We start from the raw sequence: 17,445 nt of genomic DNA, 5'->3' as shown, positions 1-17,445 counted from the left end.
TTATGGCCAAAAATGTATTTGTGAACGTGGTCCTTTATGTTTCACTAACTGAACTTGCCATTACACGGGGTGTTCCCTGTTAATGCACAAAACTTTTTCTCCCCTCTTTCTATGTTTAACTTAATCCTTCTTCTGAACTCTGCAACCATCTGCTTCCTCCTTTTATTAGCTTTTCTGCTTCTTTAATTCTTTTGTGAGTTTGTTTTTTAATTCAAGAATGTTTTTTAAAAATTCGTCTTCAAACGTCTTTTAAATGATTTAATGGTAAAAAATAGTATTGAAAATATCAATAACGTTTGTATTTTGCTCCTCTTTTAATACCTCATGACATTTTTGCTTGAGATACCTGTTGACATTTTTGCTTTAGATACCTCTTGAATTTTTGCCTTAGATCTTTTGTCCCAATGCCTTTTGCACCGCTCCAGTGACTTCTGAGAAGTTAGAAATATTATGTAAATCTACCCTCAGATGTGAATCAGGACGTTGTCAAACAAGATTCAAAGGCATCCGAAGAACCTCGGGCCTAGAATTGCTAACATTGTGCATCATGTTTGTGCTAGTTTTTGGCACAGCATCACACCATGCTAGTCAAGATTTTACAAGGCCACATGTTGCCTTGTATTGCTTTGTGAAAAAAACAAAGGCAATGCAGAGCTTTGTGCAATGTGCTACACTACATTGTGTAGGCATTCCAAGGGTGGGGCACACCCACATATTTTGATGCAAACCCAGATTTACTAAAGGCAGAATGTCGAAGTTTGTGCCAAAATGGCACACTTACCCAAGAAAGACGTACAAATAAGAAATATCTAAATTCCTCCTGCTGTGCATGCTGTATTCTGCAGCACACATAGAAAGAGGAATATTCCCTTAAGGTTTTTTTGTGCAAGAAGGTAATTCTTCCTGGATAAAGATAATCCTGCACATACCCAGGCACCCTTGCTCCATGGGGCAAGGGTGCCTGTGTTGGTGCTAGGCGTCTTAAATGCACCACTGCAAGGATTGAGCCGATGTGTGCAATAGTTTAGTAGATATGACACTTATCTACTCTCTCCCTTTTATGTAACACAGCTCAGCAAGTTGCCTTGCTGAGCTGCATTGCCTGAAAGGGTACTAAATCTGGTCCTCAATGTTGCGCATAAGTGCTTTTATTAGGATGTGTAGCATGTGTATTCCAGGATTTGGGATTACGAATCTTACATGTATTTATTTACATTATTCTTTTAATGTAATAATTTTTATATTTTTTATACTCTATTGTAATGCTGTAAAATGCAGTGAAATGTCTGGTTTTTAACTGTAGTATATTTTTTATGCCTTAATTGTGTTGGCGAAATAAAGTTGTTCTGACTGACATTATTTTCAGGATGCAAATCTTTTTCTTTCAGGTATTTTTTTACTTAGACCTCACACTTTCAAGGCCCATTAACAGTTCAACGCCTCTGTTCTCTGGAGATTATAACACCAATGGCAGTTATACCAAAACGTTTCAGGTGTCACAACCATACCCTGCACTGATACTGACTACAGATGGCTTGAACACAACTTTAAGACTTATAGGGCCAAATGGTAAGTAATTCAATTCTGTATGAGTATCACAAATATAAAGACAATATGTCAAGTGTTACTTGCAATAGCAGCAATTACTGCATCTAATAAGTGGTGAAATGGGGTGCAATGACAGAATGGTTGAACTTAGAATTTGCAGACCTGGTTTATTTTTGTAGACTACTTAATACATTTATTAATTATTAGGGACAATCAAATATAGTTTTACACAGAATAATGGCAGTACGTAGACAAAGAAAGGCGGTGGTCAACATTAAATGCAGTGATCACAGTTTATGTTTTTGTATAAGTGCACCTGTAATTGGATACGACTCGCGAAAATACAAATTTTTAGAGCAATGCCTTACCTCATACTAGTTAAACAAATATACATTCTTGTAATACACATATTTACAACATATGGCTTCAGTTTTTGACTTTTCAGTACTTCAAATGTATTTTCTAGTTTTCGCCTACATACATCTTTAGCTGTCTTTTTTCAAATAGATTGATTGTATCCAATATAAACTTTAAGGGAACCTTATGGCTGCCCCTTATCAATGATTCAGAGGCATTCCTCCATATCCTTGTGTTTGTCCCACTGAAGTATTTTGTTTGGTTTCATCATGTTATAATTGGAAGAGCATATCTTTACACTGCTGATGTTATACCTTTGCGTTGTAGTGCATTGGGGACTATTTCCTCCCCCTCTGTGTTTCTCTTCTTGCTCCTCTGACTGTGTAGGGTGTCCCACTCTATTTATAATGTATTAATCCGCCCAGTGTCTGCTTGCTCACAGCTCTCATCAACACTCACCACTGCAGCAGCGTGCGGCCTTCTTTAAATGGATTTTAAACCATCCAAAGGTGGCCAACAATGTGTGCACATGAGCATGCATGAATATTGGTAATCTTGGAATGATTCTTCTTTCCTTATAAATTGCAGCTTTAATTCTTGTGATACCTTTGTTTGGGACCATTGCAGTGAAGCAATAGATGAGATTGTAGTGTCTTGCATATAGTGGGAAGTGGTGGAACAGCAGTAAAAAGAAGAGTCTGACTGCCACTAATATAGGTGATTTTTGAGAAGCAAGTACCAAAGTCAATGGCTGACAATAGCAGGTCTTTGAGAATTGAACACAGAATGAAGAGTAGGTTATTTCACCATCAAGATACTTTATTCGATTATTAAAAAGACGTTAAAATCCATACAATCATAAAACAGGCCAAATAACCAATTGGTCATAAGACATTTAAAAGACTCCAGTTAAAAACATTCAAAATACAAAGGATACAAATGAAAAACATCAATGTCTTCCGGAAACAAATAGCTGCTTTTGGAAAGGAAGACGTCATGCTACATAAAGCAGTAGATGGGGGTGTTTGAAGAAAAATTAGGGCCGGTTTTCACCTTCTAAAGTCCATATCCTTCACAATTAGTTTATTAAAGAATTTGTAATGCACATCCTAGAAGATGCAACCCCGATTACTGTGATGATTCAACACATGGACATAAAGTTGACATGCCTGAATCAAATTGGTCCAGAGGAAAACTTAAATGCCAACATATTGAACCATTTCTAAGCATGGTTAAAATAGAAAACTCTGATGGATTGATTCGATTCCATTCTGGAAGTTGACATTATCGCACATTTTCCCTATTTGCCGGTTTTTGGACCTACAACATGCACTGTGCTCTCCTCTCTCCTCTTGTTATCAATGAACTTCTGTTTTACCTAAAGTTTAACCAAGCTCAGGCTTACTGAAAAACACACCCCTTCCCAGGGATTCAACACCAGACTTAATGTAATGGATCTTTAATCCATGCTCAAATGGCCATCAGTCCTGAATGATGTCACTGGTTGGTCCATACGTAACACCACAATAAAAATGGTGATAGCTTGCCCTGATTTTTCTAGATAGCCTGCCCCTACTACCTCATGGTGGGCGGCTTGGCAGTCCTATGGTAGTGCTTCTTTTAGAAGAGGCAGTACCCTTAAAAAAGACACTGCAATGGGACCTCACGACAAGGTTCCTGCCCAGAATGAACTCGAACATCCATGCTGTGCTGGAACCTATTTGCATGCACTCAGTGGGGCACATTTTATCCCCCCCTGTTTGCATACACATACGGATGAGGCTCAGGAGGGCCCAATAGGGCCCTCTTTGTTTAATCTCCTCTAGGGTTTTCATGTCGTTGGAACTGCCATGAAAACCCTGGCTGAGAGGAAACTTAATATGCTTGGTGGGATTGTGGCGGTCCTGCCATGCATATTACAACCTCTGACCTCCACTCCCAAGACAGGGAGCAGCAGTTTGCTGGCAAAGCCGGTGGTCCCAGGGCAGTCCAACTGCCCGAGTTGAAATTGGTCAGTCTTATTCCAGACGTCGGAGCTGCCATCTTTAGGGGATTATGGTGACTTTCCGACACACCATCAGGCCCATTGAGCCAATTGGAAGCCCAGGGGACAGCCTCTTTGCCCGATGCCTGCGCCCGCTGCATCGTAATGCGACAGGCAGATTGCAGGTGCAGATGTTGGTGGGCCTGATCTGTGCTTTTTTTTTTATTATCGGGGGAACTATGTAGAGACAGGTGAAATAGCCTACTTGTGAGGGTAGTGTAAATAATATGATGCTGGGAAGGTTGAAGAGGTGCTGGTCATTATTTCTTTTGGAACAGTAGTCCAATGAAAGGGAAGAGCCAGATTATGTTGTCCATGCATCTGTCCCTTGGCAAAGATCAATTTCCTTAGAGCAACAGACAGATTGAAATCAGTACATCAAAGGATTCCTGTGGGCAAAATGAGGGATGGTCAAACGAGGAATGTCTTCAGTACCTTGATCCATTCACGCCACTAAATGCTAGATTTTATTACATCTACAGCCTGGAGAAGTCGAAGTACGCTCACGCAGGTGGTTGTCTCAGTCTACACCTAACTTTATCATTGTAACTTTGTATCTGAGCTACAAACCTCTAAATATCCTCATCTTTCTGAAAATGTGTATTTTCTCTTCAAGCTTCTATTAGTCACAATTAGACTGTGAAATGGCAACGTTTTCAGAGGGATGCAGTATATTTTCACCCTTGGGCTGGAAACTCTATAAAAACACAACACATCAGTACCAGGCACTTCCCACAGCTAACTCCTGTCTACCCACTACACCGTAGGCTTACTGTTGCTCCAGAGTTACTCACTGCTGACCATACCATCCATGAGATTTTAATTGATGATTAGCTCAGTTTCCCGAAATTCATGCACATTCCCATTCTTTCATACAAATAGTCTTGTCCAACCACTGTCAAACTAATTTAAACTTGATGGATCCATCAAAACATGGGGGCATATTAGCAAGAACCTCGTTAAAATGATCTCCGTTAGAAGCCCAGGTTAGATGTCCTAGACATCTAACCTGGGCTTCTATTGGAATTCTATAACGCATATTAACAAGCCCATTATTGCTGTTTTAGCAGCACTTTCCTGCCCCTAAAACAGCTATAATTTTAACGAGGTTCTTGCTAATATACCCCATGACTTTTAATCTCATACCAAATGATGCCGCATTTTTATTCCTTCACAGTGACTATGAGGAAATCTTCTTGGCAACCGAGTTCCAAGGAAGGCTCTGTACCTCCAGTTCAAAATGTTCGGGCAATTTATTCACATAGCAGTTTCACAGCTAATTCTTACCAAATGTTTTTATTCATGTATATAGCTCGAGAAGTGGAGCCAACCAGAATCATCTCAGAAAGTTGGGGATCAATGTATCAAGTGAAGAACCCTCAGTTGGGCATCTGGTCGATGAACATAAGTGCAGCAAGTGCTCATAGCATTCGAGTTGAAGGGTTTACAGGTATATCATGAACAAACCACCTGAGAAATTGTCAAACCAGCCTCTTTCTACTAGGAATGGTTTTCTAATTTCAATTTTCTCTCATTGTTTTGCAGCTACAAACATATCAAGTAAGTGTACTTTTTTTGGAAAGAAGGAATTTATTAGATACTGGTTGAAGGGCATCCGGATGACATACTCCATGATGGTAACTATGCTGATAGTTGGTAGCAACAGAAATGTACAGATCTTTAAGTGTTTCTATTTCCTGTTCTTTGGTTTGACACGTTTCAGCATAGCAAGAGTGCCTGTGTTGTCAGCAGGATTGTTTCTGTGCAGGAAGGGGCACCTTCCTGCACCAAAGCTATTCTGGGCGACTTTTTCCTCTTTCTATGTGTGTTGTAGAGTAAGGCAACGCAGCGTTTCGCTCTGCCTTGCCTTACTCCATATATATGAGGCCATTCAAAGCCAGCCAAAGTGGCTTTGTGTGACCTCATAGATATGATTTTGTGATTTGCGCATCACACAAAGGAACACTATGGCACAGCAATGGGCTCAAAAATATGCCCCTTGGTGTTTAGGGTAAAATAAATGCTTTCAATGTATATGTTTTAGCAGTATGCAATCAGACTGTACCTAGTGCAAACATTTTTAAAGGTATACATTAAAAGAATGCATTGCAGAAATCAGCTGATACCCTTTTACATTACCCCTCAAAATGCATATATGTCACCTTGAAGCGTCAAGTGACTTGTTCAAAAGTCTGTAAGGCTTCCAAGCAGCCTTTGCATTTGCTGATTAAGCAATTACACATAGTTACATTTGTTTCAGGTGGCAGGCACACTGATGAGACAACCAGTTTTCTTATCTCTCTGACCCTTTCTCTGCAACACAGCACAGGAGACACAACACTCTGTTAATTTTCAGTCAGAGACATCTCAAGGGCTGCATGAAACGTATTTTAGAGTTGTCTTTCAACAAAAAGTATGAGAACAGTTTTTGAAAAATTAAGAAGCATGGGGGGGTCCCCATAGATTCCTCCCACTTCGGCCTCTGGGTACATACAGACAACTTTTCAGATGAGTTGATGAGGTGGCCTAGAGGAGAACAGCAGGGTTGCATTCAGTTGCAGAGCCAGGATAGTCCTGACCCCTTGGACCTCAAAGTAATGGCCCAGAAGAAATAGAAAAGGAGCAGATCCATGTATACAGTCAAAGAGATGGCCAGAAAGGGGGGGGGGGTCATTATATGGGATGTACTTTAAATTTAGAAGTGGATGGGGTCAGCCATTTATAATAAATATGAGTCTTGTAAAAGAAACTGACAAAAGCACTGCTCCTCATGACTGGGGTGGTGAACCCCTGACACTCCTGAGTCCCAATGAAGTTGCACCTAGAAACTAATGATAGCAGCTGCTCTGAGTAGAAGGCTGTCTCCCGCGCCTCTTTTACCCTTATCCGAACCATGCCTGAGCATCACTCGAATCTTGAAAAAGTCTCTCTGTCACTTTCAGAAAAAAAATGAAGTAACAGATGTTGCCCCTTATGTATAGCAAGTGTATCCACAGCCATAATAGTAGCATAGAAATTGAGCACCCTTACTCCTTTTGTAAGGTAACACAGTAATAATAATAATAAATCTTTATTCGGCTTATTCACAATGGAAAAACCATAAAAGTACACAAGATGTCAAAACACAGTAAAAGTAAGCATGTTACATTTGATTCCGATAAAATTCATATCGCAGTTAAAAAGAGAAAAGTTAATCAGGAAATGTGAAAAATACCGCTTATGGTCGGTGTGGCAAGGTTTTTAAAGATTCTTTCTGTGTTTCACAATACATTTTAAGAAACTACTAATAAAATAACAGACATTCGGTGTTTCCAACATTTGCAGTCTTAAAAGGGCAGGTCTGCACTGTCTCAATCCCCAAGATTTCAGTATCGGTAAAAGCCAGATCTTTCTGTGGGCTTGATGGTATTTACAGAGCAGGATTACGTGCAGATTCGACTGCATTGATATACCGTCACAAGGACAAGGCGGGAGTAAGGCGTCCCAACAATTTTGTGACGGGAAGGTGACCATTCTAAAGAACATATTTAGCCTAAATCTTGTAATAAGCATTCTCTCGTAAGTTGGTATTTGAAGTTCTAAGTACGGGTGAATGACAAAGGCTATTTGGATCATATTTGAATGGATCACTGCCGTTTTTGTGGAGTTGGATGTGAGTCTTAACGTTTCCAAATGGCATAATGCTTGGCGTTTCAGATCTTTTTTTGGGATGTCCGTTATGGTTGTCGGGTCTAAATAGTAGCTCTCAAGGCCTAAATCAGTAAGAAAGTTCCTGACATATAGGAGCCACTTTATTTTTACGGAGTTGTCCATATTCATTGCATCTGTGATAATGGCTTGGGTCAAAACATTTTTGCTTGATTTCCAGATGCGTCGCCACAACATCAGAGGTTCAATTTTAATTAAGTCCTCTAAGTAGGGTATGGCTAATTCTAGGTGCATTGCATAGATTGAGGTGCCTTTGGGGGTAGCTAATAAGAATCTTAAGAAGGTGTTTTCCACCCTTTGAATAGGACTAACATCTGTATACCCCCAGACTCCTGCACCATATGTTGCTATAGCCTGGCATTTGGCATTATAGATCTTAAGTAGCTCTGTTGGTGGTCTCTTGCCTAGTTTCCGAGAGAAAGTTTTTAGTGCTGCAATTGATCTCCTAAATAAAAGTGCCCTTGTGCTCACTGCTTGCTTCCAAGAGAGTTGATCATCTATTACAACCCCCAAGTAAGGATAGTGTGGGGTAGGTTCAAGCTTTTGGTTATTGAGGACTATAGGATAGGTTCTTTTTCGATGTCTGCCAACTGTCATTACGAACGTTTTTTTTACGTTCACCTTTAGATCTAAATTGCCCATAAAGGACGTATATCTATTTACTGCTTTTTGGAGCTCTTTGGGTGTTCGTGCTAAGATGACGGCGTCGTCCGCGTAGAGCAGGGCTGGGATCAGGCGGCGGTTTATGCGTGGGAGGTCCTGGGCCCCCCCCAACATCTCCCCCTCCAAACCATTGGTGTAGAGTGAGAAGAGGAAGGGGGCCAGGACACATCCCTGCCTGACCCCACGCCCTACGCTAAACGGAGACGTCAACTCACCATTGACACCAAAGCGTACTCTGGCTGTAGCCCCGGTGTAGAGTTCTTTGAGAAAGTCTAAAAGGGGTGGATCTATTCCCAATTGGGCTAAGACCCTCCACAGCTTCCTATGCGACACGCAGTCGAAAGCTGCGGAGAGGTCGACAAAGACCATATATATCTTGGTGGGGATGGCCTGTGTATACTTCCCCATTATTAGTGTAAGATTGAGGACCTGCTCTAGGGTACCAAATCCTTCTCGGAATCCAAATTGGATATCCGAAATTATGCCCCGGTCCTCGGTCCACTGCTGGAGACGCTCTAGAATGACTCTCCCCACTACTTTCCCGAGCGAATCCAGCAGTGAAATGGGCCGGTAGCATTTTACATCTTGTCGGTCCCCCTTTTTAAAGATGGGAACCATTATTGATTTTGTCCAAGATGTTAGGATTCCCTGCTCTGAGTAGAAGGCTGTCTCCCGCGCCTCTTTTACCCTTATCCGAACCATGCCTGAGCATCACTCGAATCTTGAAAAAGTCTCTCTGTCACTTTCAGAAAAAAAATGAAGTAACAGATGTTGCCCCTTATGTATAGCAAGTGTATCCACAGCCATAATAGTAGCATAGAAATTGAGCACCCTTACTCCTTTTGTAAGGTAACACAGTAATAACTGTGATGCAGTGGACCCCACCCCTGCCTGAACCCCAGTGGCACTGACCCTGCTTCACTAATGATAGCTATTGCTTTGCAAAGTGGGCTGTGTCTGCCCTTTGTTAAAAAATATAGGTCCTCGTCTTGTTCCAGCCCCTACACACTATCTCTCAGAGTCCAAGATAAGGTGTCTCCTCTGCTTCAGTATTCCCCTCCCATGAGTAATTGCTCTGAGGCCCAAAGCAATACTAGCACAGCAAGGGTGCACTGGACCATAATGCATGCAGGAAAGCATAGTAACATAGCTGTACTTGGGGTTTAGTTGGTCCCTCAGATCACTGGGCCATAGTGCCACTGCACCATCAGCACCAACAATACCTTATCTCTGTCTCCTCTTCCCACTCATCATGGCCATCACTCCTAGACCTGAGGCCTAAAGCAGGATGTCTGCCACGTTAAGGTTTAAAAAAGGGCTAAAAAGTACCAACATTTGCCCTGTTGGTTTTGCATTTTCCTTGCACAACAAAGTAATACATCCCTGACAAATTGAATATTCTCAATTTTCAAATGTTGAAAATGACCCACTTATTCAGAGACTTTTCATATCACTCTTTCCCCTTATGATGTACAGATTTTTTCTAAGAATTTGTAGTTACAAGAGTACTGTTCATCATTATATATATATCGATTGATAAAAATATAGTGCCAAAAATATTCACAAATCAAAAATATCATGGGAGAAATATTAAAAGTAGGCATATTTTCTGATGTACATTTTTAAATATAGTTGTTTGTAATACTGATATTTAATTATTTTATTGTGTTTTATCAAGGTTTGTGTTTCAAGTTCTTATTTTAATACTACATATGTCTAATGTGAATAATTTATTGAGGTGAAAGGTACTCCACCACAAGTAATAAAATGCCTAACTTGTTAGATCCAGTCAAAGGTTTCAGTAATTTAAACCAAAGCCTAGTCCCTGGTAGTTATGGCACAAAGAAGACAGACTTAACCTAAAGAAAATGTGTAAAGCATTTAGAAGTACCAACACAGTTAAACAATCCAAATCACAACACAATAAAAATCCCATTGCAATTTAGAAAACTAGAGTAAAATTAAGCAAAAAGAATGACATCAAACACAAAACTCTAATAAATGGAACCAGAGATACGCATTTTGGAACATTTAAGGTAAAATAGCACCAAAAAGCAGAATCCACAAATGATAGCCTATTGTCACAAGATCCTGAGACCCACATGAGATTTCAAGCTGACCGTAATGAAGCGTGGGTCGGATGTACCAAGCAGGCTCATCCTGGTAGAAGATTTTACCTTGGGACTTCATCTCTGAAATGGAAGTTGAAATCCTCCAGCGGTGATAAGGTTGTAGGTTATATCAAAGGAAGTTCTTGCTAAGTTGGATAGCTGTTTGATGTGGTCTGGCTGAAGTCTTTGGGGTTGGCAGGAAAAGTGTGTTCTCCTGGACATTATTTCTAAGCTTGCGCTTAGTTTCATTTTCAGGGCTCAGAATTTTTCAGCAGGGCAAGGTTTCAGGCTGCAACTGATGAGGAATTACCAAAGGTCAGATATCTACTCACTGAGGGCCTGCTCAAATGAATTTGCTGCTACAAAGAAGCTCCAAGCTGGAGAAACCTGTTTTGTTAGCCCATTGAGGTCATACCTTGGGCGGATTGACTTAGTGATTGGAATCTGTTGTCCAGATGTCTGGTAGTCCAAACCTTTTTTTAAAGTTTCAACTTTTGAGGAGTGATAGGAGAGCATCTTCAACCGCCACATGAGGAATGAATTCATGATGGCTGTGCCAGTAATATGCATATTGCGCCTGCATGTAGAGATAGTACAAATGCAAGTCCGATACGCTAAAGCCACCTTTATTATAATCAAGGGTAAGTGTGTCCCAGCACACGCTGGGTTGTTTTCCTCCCCATACCAACTTCACTAACAATGAGCGTACAGTTTTAAAGAATTGCTGGGTCAGTTTTATTGGTATATTGCTAACAGGTACAAAAATTAAGGCACAACGATCATCTTAATGAGGGCTATGCAATCGACTAATGATAGCGGCATCCCTGTCAATCTGGCAACCTCTTGTTCCAGCATGGTGCATGCAGTACCGTAATTTTCCCTGACAACTATTTCCGGATCATGGTGAACCCATACACCTAGGTATTTAACAGGGTTGGTCCACCACACAAGAGGAAACTCCAGAGCATGAAGAACAGTGTTCACTGTTAGAGGCACCACCAATGATTTATTCTAGTTAATGCTGATCCCAGAGAAACGCCCAAATCTAATCTACTCGGGTGGGATTTGTGCTAAGTATCTCTGCGGTTCCCTGACAAAAAGCACTGTGTCATCGGCATAAAGCGATATGCCTACTGGAAGATGTGTGCAGCGAGGGGCAGCCTCTCTGTGGCGATGCCTGACAATGCAAGCCAGCAGCTCCAACATTAGGGAAAAGAGAAGTGGCGAGAGAGGACACCCCTGCCTGGTCCCCCTGCTGATCTGAATTAGATTAGATGTGAGTCCATCTACCCGACACGTGCCGATGGATCAGTATGTAACAACTGCACCCATCTGCTATAAAAGTCAGGGAACCCCATGCTCTGCAGTATTTGAAACATGTAACTTCATTTAATAGAGTTGAATGCTTTGGCAGCATCCCGCATAACTGCAGCAGGCATCCTGTAGATCAGGGTCGAGTAGATGAAACATTGCAAAAATTGTGCGCAAGTTGTGTGATGTGAACCTGTCCAAAATAAATCCAGATTCGGCATTAAAGGTTGAAGTCCAGTGGGCAAACTTTTTGCCAGAATTTTCGTATCTGCATTAATAAGTGACAAGGGGCAGTATGACTCACAACGGGAAGGTGCCTTTTCTTTTTTTTAAACGGGTGATTATCACAGCTTCTTTATGCATTGGCAGTAGCCTACCTGACCCATAGGCCTCCTCATAGATGTCTAGCATGTGCGGTATCAGCTCATCTGCAAACTCCTTTTAAAATTCCTATATGAGGCCATCTGGTCCCGGTGCCTTTTTGTTTGGCAACAAACAAATTGCCTCACGGATGTCAACAGCCTCAATCGGCTGACATAGATATTCCTGTTGCCCAGTAGATAGCCATGCACAAGCGATGTCCACCAGATAGTCATTTAATTCCCTGGGGTTGAATCCCTCCTTTGAGGTAAACAACTCAGCGTAACAGCTATGAAACTGCACGACTATTGCCTGCGGATAGTAGTGGTCATTCCCTGTGTCATCTGCAATTTTTGTTATGACACGATTTAATCTTGGAGGCTTGGTTATGCCCTGGTTTTCCTCCCTTGCCATACACTCAGGCTACATGTCTCTTAGAGAGATAGTGCATCTCCCCCGCTACCAGCTCATTATATTCTAAAATTAGGCCTTTGATTTGAGACAATGTGTGCGTGCATGGGATGACGTCATAATCATGCTCAAGTTGCGTCAGTGCTTTCTCCACTCTAGTGAGTTGACCTCAGATATCTTTAAGTATACCTACTGTTGTACTAATGCATATTCCCCTGATAGTGCCCTTAAAAACCTCCCAGATAGTAGCAGCACTACTCACAGACCCTTTTATAGTATTGGACTATAGCATCTCTGATCATAGTGGTGTACAGCGGATCACGCAGTACTTCTGATCTGAACCGCCATGTGAACTGACGATGGACTCACACCAGGATGTGTAAAGTGATCCTGACTGGGTTGTGATCAGATAAAGTTCTGGGTAACGCATCTATGGTAGACACCCATGCATTCGCCCCTTCAGTCAACAACCAGTAGTCTAACCTCGACCAACTGCCGTGCGCTGCAGATGCATGTGTGCCCTGCAGCTTTTCAATGTTACGTAGTGGCCATGTGTGCACAAGACCTAGTTCAGCCATCCCGCCGTTTATGACCTGTGCTGCCCTGGTTGACTGCACTCCTTGCTTGCTCGATTTGTCATTGCTGTGGTTCAAGTGTGTGTTCAGGTCATCCCCCACCATATGATTTCAGCTTCAGGCCACTCTCGCAGTACATTAAGAATGCCCAAAGAGCCCTGGCTTATCAATGTTGGGCCCGTAGATATTTACTATAGTTATAAGCAATCCCGCTAACTTACAATGAACTATAGCGTAGCGTCCCCCATCATCCGTGAAGGATTTGATCATAGTGAATGGGAGAATTTTTAGTTATGCGTGTAATTACCCCTTTGTGTATGAACAATATGATGACCCCAAGCGATACCCAGCCCAATGCAAGCCAACCCTGGTCTCAGTCTGCCTCGTCAGATGCGTCTCCTGGAGGAGAGCAACCTTAACACTATGCCTATCCAGAAAGGCCAGTACTTGTCTGATTTTTTTGGGGGGTTCAGCCTGCAAACATTCCATGTCATGCAGGAGATCGGTTCCTTATCCAGCACTGTCATGTATGCTATAAATGATATACGCATTGCATCTATGAGAAAGGGGAAAATGTAAAACAGCAATGGTGTCCATGAATTCTAGGCAACCACATAAAACAATCCCACAGTGCCCGGCCTCCCGCTCCCTCTCTACACCCACATTAGCACTCCGAAATTGCCAAAGCCATCCCAGGAACAAAGAAATAGACCCCAAGTGCAAAGCATAGTCACAGTTAAATATGGGGTATACCCCTGGGGGAAAGGCAGCACACATTCAACCTCCCAGGTGAAAAGGGAGGCAGCCAAATACTCTAGAGGAATCTCTCTCATCTATTTAAATTTCTAAACAAAGTAGGATACAATTGCATATTCGTTTTGGCAATGATATTTTACAATACTCACAACACAATTGGTGAACAGTCGGACCAGGGGGGTAGCAAGAAAAACCGTTGAGCAGGCAACCCACCCGCACACCTGTGGGAATATACAGGTTCCGTGAGGCTAACAACCCCACCTCGTAATACTACAGGACCTAACAGACGCATCAACGCACAATGTACAGCTGCAATCAGTCCTCTTCATCCGGTGCACCAGGGGCAGCACACCCGTTTCATTTGATGGGTTTTACATACTCCAGAGCTAGCTTGGGATTGGTGAAAACCTTTGCTTTGCCCTCCACTCCAATGCGAAGCCGGGCACAACATGGCAAAGGGAACATTCTCCGCCATCAGCAGTTTCTTCACAGGCTGATATTCCCTTCTGGACGCCTTGACCGCAGCGGTGAAGTCTAGGTAGAAAGCCAAGTTATTGCCCTGAGAATTTATGGTACCCTTCTCCCGGGACATACACAGTACTGAGTCACGGTCCCTGTAGTTCAGCAGGCGGGAAATAATCAGTCTTGGCGGGGCACCTGGAGGGGGAGGAGCCTCCAGGGAACGATGAGCTCTTTCAACGATCAGCATCTGAGATAGCTGCTCTGCCTGAAAATCTCCCGGAGCATGACTTCGACGTAGGATTCCAGTCTCCCAGTATTAGTCGATTCCTGCAGGTCAGTAATCCGTAGGTTGTTTTGTCGAGACCTGGACTCCAGGTCCGTGTTTTTAGCCTGAATGACAGCGAGCACCTTCTCGATGTCAAGGGTCTTGGAAACCAAGGGTTGTAGGTGTCTTCTGTATCCGAGATGCGCTTTTCAGCCTTACCTAGCCTGGCGGCATGTTTATCTAGTTTTGCGGACATGTGATCCATCCTGAGATTTAGAGCATCCATTTTTGCCATCTATGGACTGCAGACTGCTTTGCATGGCAAGGAGCGTTGCCTCGAGTGATGATGGGTTTTCTGAAAGAGCATCCAGCTTGGACTCTGAGGTAGCCCTCGGCTGCAATTTACCGGGTTTTCGCGTCTCAACGGTGAGGCGTGATTGATTTCTGTCTGTTTTGCCCATATCTGCCTCCCTATGCACCACAGCTATGCTCAGCAGCCTTGTGCATAATATTGAGTAAATAGCCTTTCACCTCGTTGGGCTCACCACCCGCTCGGGGCGATTACGTCGTCCAACAAGGAGCGTCAGCCAGCACCCCTAAGCGAAGTACTCACAAGGATTGTTAAAACTGTCCTTCGCAATAACTCAAATGCCCAGCGGGGGAGGGCGTACCCCACACTGGCGTAAAGTACACAGCGTCGCCTCTGCAAATTGTCCACAAATTCAAAGCACCAGAGTTAGAGCAAACCATGAGGTGTACGGCTTTATTTATGCACATTTCAATAGGCAGTGGGGACACTCAGACACTAAAGTCATGCCACAGGCGTATAGCAAGGACTGGGTCCAGTCTATATTATCATGTCCTCCACCATCCGGTAAATTCGTGCTTATTTAGCAAGGGCCCAATCAGCCATAGATCGCAGTGCCTGAAGGCGAGCCCGGCCACCGTGCCACGCCCGCATGGGCAACAGAGGCAGATCACTCACTCGGGCAGTCCCAGCCTGGGCCCTCCACGCACAGCGTATCAGCAGGCTCCTTCACCTGGGCTCCCTCTCACTCAGGCCAGACCGCCTCACCTCCAGCAGCATGCGAGAGTCCTACAGGGCTCTGCGTCTGCCACGCAGCATCTGTCAGGAGAGGAAGGGGCACACAGTGCACTAGAGCATCGCCTCCCCACCCGGTTTCCCGTTAATTGATTCAACACAGGCTCCAGCGGGCACCGGGATCGGCGATCAGGGCATACAATACAGTTGTGCACTCGCAGCTCAGATCTACGCGCTCGGTGTCCCAAAGGCAGCCATGTTGCTTATCTCCAGCAAAGGTCTCCGCTGTTTCACAGGGCCACCATGTTGCTCACAGGGTCGCAATCGCAACGGTTCGCAGGGCGCAGCAATCCGGGCAGCTTCCTGTAAATTAACTGCATCAGCTCTGTCTGCTGCAGTCCAGCCGTGATTTCCTCCAATTTGAGGTATCGGATGTCGCCGAAAGAACAGGATAATGGACGGATTGGCAATTCGGCCAGCGGAGCTGCACTATGGCGCAACCATCTTAATGTGTGCCCTCTAGTTCCCCCCATGTTTTTTTATATCTATTTTTTAATTGTTTATAAATAGTTTCCTAATTTGATCAATTCTAATTTTCTAATGCAATTATTAATTATGGAATTTTTTTCCCATTAAGTAACAGATTTGTTTTTAAAGTTATTTTTAAAATCAATTTGATTATTGATTCTCTAAATGTAGTTAATAGTTTTATCATGTTTTAGGTTTTTTCTGTAATACATTTTTAGAGTGTTAATATTTTTTTCGATAATGTGTACTGTTAATTGTTTTCTAGCTTTGTTTTTATTTGTCTTTTGCGATTATTTTGGTAATGGGGTAGTGCATTTTTAAAATCTATTTTTTAATGTCTTTAATTTGTAATATCTTTTAATAATTTTATATTTTTAGTTGTTAATTTAGTCATTTTAGCTTTTATATAAATGACATCTTTGTTTGTTGCAATAATTACTTGTTTATTTATTTTATGTATATTTCGTTTTTTTATTATTTCAAGAGTGTGAATCTAAGGCTCAACACTTTCCTATGTCTGCTTACACTGGATTATGAATAGCAAACCTAGCCCCACCAGAGACCCTACTGTTGGTTACACTGGAGTGTGAATAGTAAATATGGCCCTTCCATTGTCAAACACTTTCCTGACTGTTGCTCAGGTTGTAGTGAGAGTAATAGACCTGTCCCCTCAAATGTTTAACACGTTCCCTAATAGTGCTCATGATGGAGTACAAATAGTAAAACAGACCCCTCCAATGTTCAACATGTTCCTTACTTTTGATTATAACGGAGTGAGAATAGTAAAACTGACCCCTCCAAAGTCCATAACGTTGTCTACTCAGTGGCGTAGCTAGACCTTTTGCTGCCTGTTTGCCACCCCGCGATGGCAGCAGGTGAGAGGGGGTGGAGGTGGAGACAGTCCCTGCATTTGCTGCCCTGCGACCGCCAGAGGGCTACAGTTAAGAGAAGGGGGGCTCCCTGCGACGCCCAAAACCCACGCTGGCCAGGGCGGACCGTCCCACTCTTCCTACACCACTGTGCCTATTGTTGCTTAAGTTGAATTGATAATAGTAAATCCAAACGCACCAAAGTCCAACACTTTCCCAACTGTTGATTAGATTGGAGTAGTAATAGTAATTAAATCCCTGCAAAGTCTAACACTTTCTCTACTGTAGCTTAAGCCAGTATGGAAATAATAAATGTCACACCTTAAAAGTCACTTTTCCTACTGTTGCTGTGGTGGGAGTGGCAATAGAAAATTTGAAAGATTCTTCACTGTTGCTTAGACTGTAGTGAGAGTAGCAAATTGACCTTCTCCCAAT

The 17,445-nt window shown here is 42.7% G+C and overlaps 1 protein-coding gene across 1 annotated transcript in view; it reads left to right on the top strand.

The window, feature by feature from the left end:
* UMOD (uromodulin) overlaps window positions 1–17,445 on the top strand; it is a 260,131-nt gene that overhangs the window by 91,326 nt on the left and 151,360 nt on the right. Inside the window, exons 6-8 of the mRNA XM_086939738.1 lie at window positions 1,389–1,569; window positions 5,262–5,399; window positions 5,495–5,509. Of these exons, the coding sequence (XP_086795864.1) occupies window positions 1,389–1,569; window positions 5,262–5,399; window positions 5,495–5,509 (334 nt within the window). The remainder of the gene's footprint in view (window positions 1–1,388; window positions 1,570–5,261; window positions 5,400–5,494; window positions 5,510–17,445) is intronic.

Source organism: Lissotriton vulgaris, chromosome 10 (genome assembly GCF_964263255.1).
Source record: "Lissotriton vulgaris chromosome 10, aLisVul1.2, whole genome shotgun sequence".
Taxonomy (NCBI): domain Eukaryota; kingdom Metazoa; phylum Chordata; class Amphibia; order Caudata; family Salamandridae; genus Lissotriton; species Lissotriton vulgaris.
Note: the sequence above shows the minus strand (reverse complement) of the source record. Positions and strands in the feature narration are given on the sequence as shown.